Genomic DNA, 11993 nt, shown 5'->3' on the forward strand with positions numbered 1-11993 from the left:
ATCCTACATTTAGCTGTAGTATTTTATTAATCAGTTTTGCAAATTAGACCATGCATACTCTTTCTGGTAGAAGGTAAGGTAGGTTTCATCCTCTCTCAACCACAACTAACCTTCCCCTCTTAATAGAGTACTAATGATTTCTATCTCTTTTCCACTTGACTTTTTAGTCCAATCAGTGAGCTTTTTAGATACAAGCCGGATACCAATCTATCTTCTAAGAAAATTGAGTTCTTGGGCAAGTTGGGACTTGTATGAATAAGCCCTAAATACAATTCTGTGGCCCTCCTTGACTTCCTTCCCCTTTTTTCTTGGTGGTACAACACATGATACCTCAACTAAGGACTGTGTTTTGAACAAAAAAATAAAAATCAAGACCCATAACTATCAGATGTTTGAGAATGCATTGGTGGGAGGAGAAGCAATGATAGAATTAGGTTTAGAACTGAAATTGGCCATTAAGAGTTTAATAAGGTCCAATAAGTTGCATAAGGTCCAATCCTTTCATTTTGTAGGTAAGGAAATTGAAGCCAAGAGAGGCAATGGCATCACATAGCTAGCAGGTATCTGAGGCAGAATTTGAACCCAGTGTTTCCTATCTCCAAGTCCAGTGCCCTATCTACTAAACTATTTTGTCTCCATTATAATAGAGTTTTTCCCAGGTGGCCATTCTTGCAGTCACACAAACTACTAGGAAATATTTACTGAGCACTTGCTCCAAAAACAACATTATTAGGTCTTGTTGTGGGATGGAGAAATATAAAAGGTCCCCCACCCTTAAGAACTGGGAGAGACAGCGACCCCATGTGGAGCAGTGATCAACAAACAAAACCACATTGGCTAATCTCCTGTTAAGTCCTGAAGTAAAGAATTAAGCAATTTGAGGTCATTTAGAATGGTTGGAGACTGTGGCCCTTAGGCTAGGCTTAGACAGAGATTCTTAACCCAAGGTCCTTGAACTTTGTGTATATGTGCGCATGCATACATACACACACACACACACACACACATATATATATATACATATATAACACACATGTATATATAAAATATTTTACATACATTATGTATACAGTGATATATTGTGTCTACGATATATATAATTTATATAAAATATACTATATTTCAATGTGGTTGACTTCTTCCATAATCCTATGTATTTTATTAATTTAAAAACAGTATTCCAAAAAGGGGTTCTCACCAGACTGCCAAAAGGGTCTATGACCCAACAAACGTTATGCCTGGCCTACAAGAAATGCAGGATTTCAATAGGCAGAGAAGAAGGAAAGAAGGCTGTCCAGGCTGGGAAGAATAGCACGAGAAGACGGAAGCAAGAATCTTGAGTGGCATATATGAGGACAGGGAGAAGATGGATCTGATCATTTCTTTTATCCCTTCTTCTCCCCCCATCCTCTTTACTTCTAATTTTAGTGATTTGAAGGTGCTAATAAAAATCTAATTAGAAGGGAAAACGAGGTGAGAGAATTTTGAGATGCATGAGAACTAGTTAATTACTCAGTCCCTGATAGCTGTTCTCTATCTATGTGACATTAAGGGGCATAGTTGTGTTCAAATGAAAAAGATCTTTTCCTCCTCCCTCTCTTCCTCTCTCTTCTTCTCTTCCCTCTCTCCCTCTCTTCTCTCTCTTCCTCTCTTCCTCTCTTTCTCTTTTCCTCTCTTCCTCTTTTCCCTCTCTCCCTCTCTTTTCCCTCTCTTCTTCTCTCCCTCCTACCCTACCTCCCACAGGGTTATAGTAAAAGCCAGTGTAAGTGAGGCAACATGTCACAGTGGGGGAAAAAAGAACTGGATTTTAAATTGAGTGAGTGAGCTCAAATCCTGTATGACCCTGTGCAGGTCATTTAGCTTGTCTTGGCCTAATTTCTTCATCCATAAAATAATGGGATTGAATCAGATGATCTCTAAAGTTCTTTTTGGCTCTAATTCTGTGATGTAAAGTTGTCCCTCCGGTATTCTAGACCAGAGGTGTCAAACTCCCTCCCGACAAAACTCCCCAAGATGGATTGTTTCTGTTTGAGTTGGACTTACTGCGTTCAGTCGTGTCCAGCTCCTTGTAACCCAATGGACCCTTCTGTCCTTTACTATCTCCCGACGTCTGTCCAAGGTCATCATGTTGTCTGCTTCCATGACACTACCTATCCATCTCATCCTCTGCCATGCCCTTCTCCTTATGCCTTCTGGCCCAACATCAGGATCTTTTCCAATGAATTCTTTCTTCTCATTATGTGGTCAAGTATTTAAGCTTCAGTATTTGACCCTCCTGTGAATAGCCTGAATTAATTTCTTTAAGTTTGGACTGATTTGATCTCTTTACTGTCCGAGGGACTCTCAAAAGTCTTCTCCAGCACCACAATTCAAAAGTGTCAATTCTGCAGTACTCAGATTTCCTTATAGTCCAACTCTCACAGCCATACATTACTACTGGAAAAACCATAGTTTTGATCATACAGACCTTTGTCAGTGAGGTGATGTCTTTGCTTTTTAATATACTATCCAGATTTTGGGGCACCACTGATCTAAACCATTCATACACCCTAATTTTGAACCATGCACTGACTCTCTAGTTTTGTTTTTTGTAAAATATTTAAAGTTCTAGTCCATAGAAATCATTTGCCAGGCTTTTATGTTCTATAGTTCTGAAAGGGCTGGTTATATATTGTCTACCCCAGGAGTAATTATGCTTTATATGAGGAAACAGAAACAATGAGCAGCTACTGTGTGTAAATCATGATGTTAGGAGGTGTTTGGTGCAAAGGAGAGTCAGGGAGGGAAAGAGGACAGGAGGGATGAGGGAGGGAGGGAGAGAGAGAGAACAAATGAACATAGTCTCTGCCTGCCAAGAGCTTCCTGTCTAGTAGGTGCTTAATACATGTTGGTTGAGTGGGATTAAATTAAATATTGCCCTCACAGTTTGTGATTAATTCTTTTCTGTGTGCTTTTCCCTTTCTAGGAGAAAGAAAGCTCCCATAGTGGAAGGAGTGTCATCATTTAATACCTGGGATCTCCTTCTTGGCTGTTCTGTCATGATGGAGGGCAGTTAATTTTCTGATTTAGAAGCCTGACAAGTCTGAACTTGTGCTGCTGGATTGGACCCCAGGAACCAAGCTGAGACGGCATGATGGTGTGAGCCTACTATGTTTGACCTTTGGCCTCTCCTTTCATTCATTCAACAAGCAGTTATTAAGTGTCTGCTGTGTGCCAGCTACAGTTCTAGGCACTGAGGATACAAAAGTAGAATCGGCCAATCAACAAGCATTTATTAAACACCTGCTATGCTTTACAAGCACAGTGATAGGCAGTGGGGATACAAAGACAGACATTAATGAGGATATAGGTCCAACCAAGAACTCAGTTTCGTGAGTCTTCAACTCAGTTATGTGTATCAGAACCAAGGGTTAATCTCAGAACTCAGGAATCTTGATAAAGCAATTGAACATCCAGGAGGAGCAAGAGATGACCTGTGTGTGCCTCCTTGTATACAGCAGCTCTAAGGGATATTTATAAGGGGAGAATTTTGTGGAAACTTAGTCTCCACCTGTTTCAGCTCTATATTTATAGCCTCACAGTTTAGTTCGTTCTGTTTTAGGGTCACATCAATTTAAAGGTGCTGCCCAAGGGGAAATAAAAGACTCTGATTGGTGATAGTTGTGGTTTGGTTTGGTTTTGTCTTTGCCTTTTTTACATCTGTGTGTGACTGTCTCAATCAGCAAGCATTTATTAAGTTCTTGCTACGTACCAGGCACTGTGCAAGTACTGAAGGTAGAAAGGCAAAAATGAAAAGTCTCTGCCTTCAAGGGACTTAATTTTCTCCAGGGATACAACATGCACACATGTAATATTTGAGTATATGGGGAATGTATACAAAATGAATACAATGTCATTGGGGGAGGGGATGCACTAGCAGCTGGGAGAGCCAGGAAAGGCTTCTTGTAGAAGGTGATCCCTGAGACCTAAAGGAAACCAGGGATTCCAAGAATCAAAGGTAAGGAGGGAGTGCATTCCAGGCTGAGTTCATTTTGTTCAGTGCGCAGGCATGATGATGGGAGATAAAGTAGCTTATATGTGGAACAGGCAGTAAGCTAATACTACTGAACTGAAGAGGAAGGGAGTAAAGTGTAGGAAGGGGCCAGACTGTGAAGAGCTTTAAATGTCAAACGTATTTTAGAAAAAATAACTTGGCAGCTGTGTGGAGGATGGTTTGGAATGGGAAGAGATATGAGACAAGGAGACCAAATAGACAGCTATTGCAGTAGTCCAGGTAAGGGGTGATGAAGGTTTGAACTCAGGAGAGGAGGGAATATCTGCAAGAGATGCTGTGGAGGTAGAAATGATGAAATTTGGCAACTGCTTAGATGTGTGGAGTGGAAAAGTGAAGATGACAACCGAAATTGTAAACCTGGGTGACGGGAAAGAAGATGGTGTTTTTGACAGTATTAAGGAAGGTTGGGAGAGGGATATTTTTTGGGGGGGAGAGAAAATAATGAGTTATATTTTAGACTTGTGGATGTATTGAGTGTAAGGTGCCTGTGGGACACTGTTGGAAATGTCCAACGGGAAATTTGTAATGTGGGACTTGGGCTAAGTTTAGATGTATCTATATATCTATATATATTTATATATATAGATATTTCTGGAGAAAGATGATCATTAAACCCATGGTATCTGATGAGGTCCCTGAGAGAGGGTATAGAGGGAAAAGGGAAGAGGACCCGGGTGCACCCACAGTTAGCAGGCATGCCAGGGATAAAGATATAGCAAAAGAGCTAAATGGAAACTCAGATCATAGACTCCAACTAGCCCATTTTATGAAGATGCATAAAGGTGAAATCTGTCACTCTGGGTCAAACAGCTAATAAGTGTCTAAGCTGGGGCTAGAACAGAGGTCTTTTGACTCCTAATCCAACAAGAGTTCTTTCTTCTACACTATGCTTGAAGAAAATTACAACTGTCACAGGAAGGAAGGAAGGGAAGAAGGGAGGGAATAAGCATTTATTAGGCACCTACTATATACAGTAGGCTCACAACAGGCCTGGGAGGTAAGTGCTATTATTATCCCCGTTTTATTGATGAGGAAAGTTAAGGTAGCTAGGTTAAGTGGCTAAGGCCAGAAAGTGAACTCCTACCTTCTTGACTGCAGATCTAGCCCTCTATTCACTGCCATGTGATCTATGATCACAGATGACAGATTCAGAGATATCACAGCATCAACGATTTAGGGCACTAAGGGACGTCTGGTCCAAACCCCTTATTTTATACCAAGCTGCTTCTCATTAACTTGGAGTTAAAATAACTCATAAAAAGGTATTAGGAGAGCAAAGAAGGAAAACAGTGTTATTCATTTGCATAATGTAGGCATACTCAAATACATGAAGGAAATGTGGTTTGGGTCTTCATGGGGACACTTACTGTGCAGGAATTTCCTCCACCAACAACTGTAACTTGGGAAATAAGTTATGGGGAGCTGCCTGAGATGTGGGTGAAGTGGCTTGCCCCGGGGCACATGGCTAGCACATGTCAGAAGCAGGACTGTCTTTTATATAGCCAGCACTCTTATCTACTATACCGGGCTACCTCTAAAACTTAGGCCTAACATTCAGAAAATGAATCCGATGGATCAGCTTCCCAAATTGGAGGAAACATCATAAGCACACCCATGGGAAGGAAGGAAAAAAAAAACCAAGCATTTGTTAAAGGACCTACTGTGTGTCAGGCACTGTACTAAGCACTTTACAAATATTTTCTTCTTTGGTCTTCACCTGGGAGATAGATGCTATTATTATCTCCATTTTATAGTTGGGGAAACTCAGGTTAAGTGACTTGCTCAGTGTAAGACAGCTAGGAAGTGTGGAGGCCAGATTTGAACTTGGGTCATTGTGACTCCAAGGTCAGCGCTCTATCCACTGGGCTACTTTGCTGACCCTTTCCATGGGCCAAGGATTACTTAGTATTTTTTTTTTCTTTCATCACTTCCTTCCCGTTCAGTGAATGGGTCTGTACTGTGAGAATGCTTCGACGCTTTAATAAATCAGTTTTCGTTTTGTTTAAAGCATAATTTAAATAAAAGTTTTGTAATAAGCTGCTTTGTTGGACATGCCAGAGTGATGCACTTGATCAGAGGGCTGGTCGAAAGGAGCACGTGTTCCATCAGACCAGGTATCTTCATCAGTGCGTGGTTTCACCCTACAGATCGTAGAGATCGTAGAGCCTTAAAGACCATTTACTTTAGAGACCATTTCATTTTATTGATGAGGAAACTGAAGCCTTCACTAGTGAAATGCCTGGTTTGAAGTCACAGCCACTGAATGGCAAACCAAAGAATAGAACCCAGGTCCAGGACTCATTTTCCATGATACCATAGTGCTTCTTAAACTACTCTGGAGGAGAGTGAGGCCGATGAGCTTGTGCAGCTCTGCCTCACTTAAATCCAATTCATGAGCAAGTCAAGACATCACCCTCCTGATATCATTGGTCCTCTTTGAGAATGAAGGACAAACAACCACCACCACCACCACCAAGATGGGGGTCAAACCTGCAACTCTGAGATCAGAGCTTTCAAGCCCTGACTAACAACCTAAGTGGACATTGTTGCTTCAAATATTTCCATTTGTCTGTTGTCCTTTTATTTGTTAAATTCTTCTTAAGCCACAGGGTATTTGGATAGATCACAGTTTTATATTTACACTTAAAGTTAACACCAGTGTAAAATCAGCATATAAACTAATGCAATGTACTGATTACTCAGCATTTCTAGCAAACCATTCTCATCATTAATGATGGTGGAACCACCCCATTTGGACCCTCATATCTCAGTACTCCACTTGTACATCCCACCCAGGCTATCTCTCCACCTCCCTGTGATTTCTGACTCTGTCTTCCATACTTGAACCAGCACCCTGCACATTAGACCTTAGAATTGGCCCTTCATACCTAGGTCTTTCTGCATCCATGTTCTAAGTCCTTGGGGAAGCTGACCCACTCATCTTTGGAGTTATCTCCTTAGGACCCAACCCAATTGATCAATGACCTGAATGTATACAAACTAATCTACTCAGCCCATTATATCTACTTATTGGCCTTAGATACCAGCCCATGATTCAGTGTCATAGCCCATCCAGCCAACCATTGAAACTATCTCACCATTTACCTACCTCACAGCATGTAGTTCCTTCAACTCCCCACATTCTCTATGTGATACCTTTCTCTACGAGGATATAAGCTCCATAAGGGAAAGGACTGGTATTTTTATTTATTTATTTTTATCCCCAGTACTTAGCACAATGCCTGACACATAGTAAGGGCTTAATAAATGCTTTTCCATTCATTCATTCATTTGGTACCTAATGTGCCTCATGAGAAACTGAAAACAGCATTAAAGAAAGAAGTCAGAACACTTAGACCTGATTAAATGCATCCCAACAAAATCTTGTTGGCAGTGATATAATTACAGAAGTACTCAGGGGGAGAGAATGCTGAGAAGCTTAAATAGGGCCTGACAATAGGGCCTGAGACTTTCAATCTCAGGAGTGTGGATTAAAACCCCAGTTGAGTAATGTGAGAGGAAGCATGATGTGATGCAAGCATCCTGGATTCTAGTTCTGTTCTCTGATTTGCCACTAGTGGGCTGTGTGACAGACACTTTACCTCCCTGGGGTCCAGTTTCCCCATCTGTAAAGTGAGGGGGTTGGATTAAATTATCTCTGAGTCTCTTATTTTGTTAAATCTTGTCAAGGTTAAAATCCACTTGATTAGGATCAACAGATATGGCAGTAAATTTGCCCAGATTCGCAAGCCCCAGGTGACAGTTTCTTCACATTGGAGCCAGTAACAACCCAACCTGGTGGTAGCGTTGTTCTTTTGTTTTACTTAAGAGGTCACCAAGTTGGGAGCTAAAAGGAACCTTGAGAGGCAGATGGGACCACAGATACAATTTGCTATGTCACTGATTCTGGGCAAATTGCTTTACCCTTCAAGGCTTCTCAAAGCCATGAGTCAAATGGAAACTGCTTTTATTGTTCACCATTTCTCTTAACTAATTATAGTGTTTTTATAAAGTTTATTTATTTTTAGTTTTCAACATTCACTTCCATAAGTTTTAAATTTTCTCCCCCTCCTTCCCCTTCCCTTCCCCAAGATGGCATGCAGTCTGATATAGGCTCTACATATACATTCCTATTAAACATATTTTCACATTAGTCATGTTGTATAGAAGAATTAGAAAGAATGGGAGTAACCATGAGAAAGAAAAACATATAACAAAACAAAACAAAACAAAAAGAAAATACTCTGCTTCGATCTACATTCAGGCTCCGTATTTCTTTTTCTGGATGTGGATGGCATTTTCCATCATGAGTCTTTAGGAAATGTTTTAGGTCCCTGCACTGTTGAGAAGAGCTAAGTCTATCAAAGTCAGTCATCGCATAATGTGGCTGTTACTGTGTACAATGTTCTCCTGGTTCTGCTCACTTCACTCAGCATCAGTTCATATAAGTCTTTAGGTTTTTCTGAAGTCCTCCTGCTTATCATTTCTTATAGCACAATAGTATTCCATTATATTCATATATCACAACTTGTTCAGCCATTCCCCAATTGATGGGCATCCCCTCAATTTCTAGATCTTGGCCACCACAAAAGGAGCTGCTATAAATATTTTTGTACATGTGGGTCCTTTTCCCATTTTTATGATCTCTTTGGGATACAGCCCTAGAAGTGGTATTGCTGGGTATGCACATTTTTATAGAACTATGCCTTTGGGCATAGTTCCAAATTGCTCTCCAGAATGATTGGATCAGTTCACAACCCCACCAACAATGAATTAGTGTTCCAATTTTCCCACATCTTCTCCAACATTATCATTTTCCTATTTTGTCATGTTAGCCAATCTGATACGTATGATGTTGTTTTGATTTGCATTTCTCTAATCAGTAGTGATTTAGAGCATTTTTTCATATAACTATAGATAGTTTTAATTTTTTCCTCTGAAAACTGCCTGTTCATATCCTTTGACCATTTATCAATTGGGGAATGACTTGTATTCTTGTAAATTTGACTCAGTTCTCTATATATTTTAGATATGAGGCCTTTATCAGAAACACTGGTTGTAAAAATTCTTTCCTAGTTTTTTGCTTCCCTCGTAGTCTTGGTTGCATTGGCTTTGTTTGTACAAAAGCTTTCCAATTTAATGTAATCAAAATTATGTATTTTGCATTTCATAATGTTCTCTATCTCTTGTTTGGTCATAAATTCCTCCATTCTCCCTAAATCTGACAGGCAAACTATTCCTTACTCCCCTAATTTGTTTATAGTATCAGGCTTTATAGCTAAATTGTGTACCCATTTGGACTTTATTTTGGTATCTAGCTATCTATATTAAGCAGGTATAGATCAGGGAGACATGTTCACCAAAGGTCTTCATCACTGTCATGGAGAATGGCCTACATGAAATCCAAATGCAAGAGGTAGTCCCTTAAAAATGGTGACATTCTCCAGAATATTCCAGGCCCTCTTCTCCCTCTGGAGTAGAATCTTTCACTTGATCTCATCAATTTCTGTGGATTAAATGATCATTTCTATGCAGATGATTCTCAGATCTATTTATCCAGCCCTTAACCTCTCTGCTAACCCAGTCTCACATCTCCCACTGCTTCTTAAACATCTCAAACCGGATGTCTTGTAGATGTCTTAAATTCAACATGTCCAAAACTGGACTCATCTTTCCCCTCAAACCTTCCACTCTTCCAAACTTCTCTATTCCTGTCCAGGGCACCACCATCCTTCCAGTCTCCTAGTCTTGCATCATCCTCAACTACTCACTATCTCTCATTACTCCCACCCCACCATGCTCCACCAGGGCAGGTCAATTTCACCTTTGCAACATCTCTAAAATATGCTCCCTTCTCTGCTGCCACCATCTAGGACAAGCCCTCACCTCCTCATGTCTGGACTATAGCAATGGCCTGTTGGTTTGTCTGCCTGCCACAAGTTTCCTGTCACTTCAATTCATCCTCCATTCAAGCACTGATGTGATTTTCCTAAAACATAGGTCCAACTGTGTCACTCCCCTGCTCCATAAACTCCCTATGAGTGGCTCCCTATCACTTCCGTAATCAAATACAAAAGCCTATGTTTGGCATTCAAAGTTTTTCATAGTGTAACACCACCACCACCCCCAACCCTTCCAGTCTTCTTACACATTACACCCCTTTACTCCACCCCTTCCACATACTCTTCAATCTAGTGACACTGGACTTTTTTCTGTTCCTTGTATAAGACACGCCCATCTCTCGGCTCAGGGCATTTTCCTTGTCTGTCCTCCATGCCTAGAATTATCTCCCTTCTCATCTCTGCCTCCTGGCTTCCTTCAGGTCCCAGGTAAAATCAACGTGAAGACTTTCCCAATACCTTTTATTGACTAACTGATTACCTGGGCAGCTAGGTGTCAAAGTGGACAGAGTACTGGGCCTGGAGTCAGGAAGACTCCTCTTCTTGAGTTCAAATCTGATCTCAGACACATACTAGCTTCTGACCTTGACACAGTATGACCCTGGGCAAGTCATTTAACCCTGTTTGACTCAGTTTCCTCATCTGTAAAATGAGCTGGATACTCCATTATCTTTGCCAAGATAACCCCAAATGGGGTCAAAAAAGTAGGACATAACTAAAAACAACTAAACAACAACAAACTGATAGCCTCAGTTCTTTTAAATTAGTTGACTATAATATAAAATCATTAATTGATGTGGTCAATTAATTATGACATAGCAGAAAGGTCCACGAAATAGGAGCCAGGAGGCCCAGCTTTTAACTAAGATTAGTTCCATTGCTAAGTATGTATAGTCATATGACGTGAAACAAGTCACTTCTGTCAGCCTCAGTTTTTACACCAGTACAATGAGAACATTGGACTAGATGGTCTAGTGCTCTAAGATGAAGGAGGCCCCTGGGTTAGTCATGGCTAGAACACACAACCTTTCTAAATGGTAATTTGTTATCTCTAGAAGTTAGTCTGAACTATGTTCCCAATGGCATGGCCAAGGAAATGTATGCCATAGTAATCACAGGATCATCCATCAAGAGCAGGAAGAGACCTGAAGCCACTTCATCTAACCCTCTCATTTTCCAAATGAGGAAACTGAGGCCCAGGGAGTTAAATGACTTGCCCAAGATAAATAAAGAAGGAAGCATCAGAGACAGTGTTTAGACCTTCTTCCTCTGACTCCAGAGTCACTGTGCTTGCAGATCCTATGGAACATCCTGGATGGCAGAAACCTCCACACATCCCAGGTATGGGATGTTGCTGAAACTCCCTTATTTGCACTGCTCCTAAAATGTCAGTTGCAATCCCACTTGCAAACACCACTCACCTGAGTCACAGGTCCTTCTCAAACAACTTCCCCTCCCTTCTACACATCATAAATACTTGTTGATTGAGGCTCTGGATCATAGACCTATTTTATAGCTAGTCATTAGCATATATGCCAAGAGGCCAGTGAAGTCCCCTTATCTGAGAATTAGGGCAAGGTTGGGGTATAGTGGTTCAGGATAGCTCTTTAGTCCAGAAAATTTATGTCTTTCTGCAGTAGCAGAGCTTGGCTAAGTGATTTTATCTCACTTGGTTTTTTTGGAGGCCCATAGAGTGAGTCATATGCATTAGGCCACAGGGCTGCAGAAGCTAGAGTGTCCTCTCAGACACAGGCACTACAGCTCTTTCTCCCAGGAGTCTAGATTAGGGTCAGAGGAGAGAACAGAAGACCGACTAGAGAGAAACGCAGATAAGTCAGACAACCTTGAAAACTACAGCTTAAACCTATACATGAAAAGGAAAGAAAGATGTTCATAATAGACATCTGCAGGTTTCTATGCAATCCTCTTTTTCTGTTCAACTTTGTATGGCAATACTTAATGTGTTTGGAATTTAAGTTCAGAATAAACAATTTTTTTTTTTTGCAGGGCAATTGGAGTTAAGTGACTTGCCCAAGGTC

At 40.8% G+C, this 11993-nt stretch overlaps 1 protein-coding gene across 1 annotated transcript in view; it reads left to right on the top strand.

Moving 5' to 3' along the window:
• Nucleotides 1–3007, top strand: part of ILDR1 (immunoglobulin like domain containing receptor 1) — a 72316-nt gene extending 69309 nt beyond the window's left edge. The window contains exon 8 of the mRNA XM_036744104.1: nucleotides 2966–3007. Coding sequence (XP_036599999.1) covers nucleotides 2966–3007 — 42 coding nt within the window. The remainder of the gene's footprint in view (nucleotides 1–2965) is intronic.
• Nucleotides 3008–11993: the final 8986 nt, after the last annotated feature.

The sequence above is a fragment of the Trichosurus vulpecula genome, chromosome 2 (genome assembly GCF_011100635.1).
Source record: "Trichosurus vulpecula isolate mTriVul1 chromosome 2, mTriVul1.pri, whole genome shotgun sequence".
NCBI classification, from domain to species: Eukaryota; Metazoa; Chordata; class Mammalia; order Diprotodontia; family Phalangeridae; genus Trichosurus; species Trichosurus vulpecula.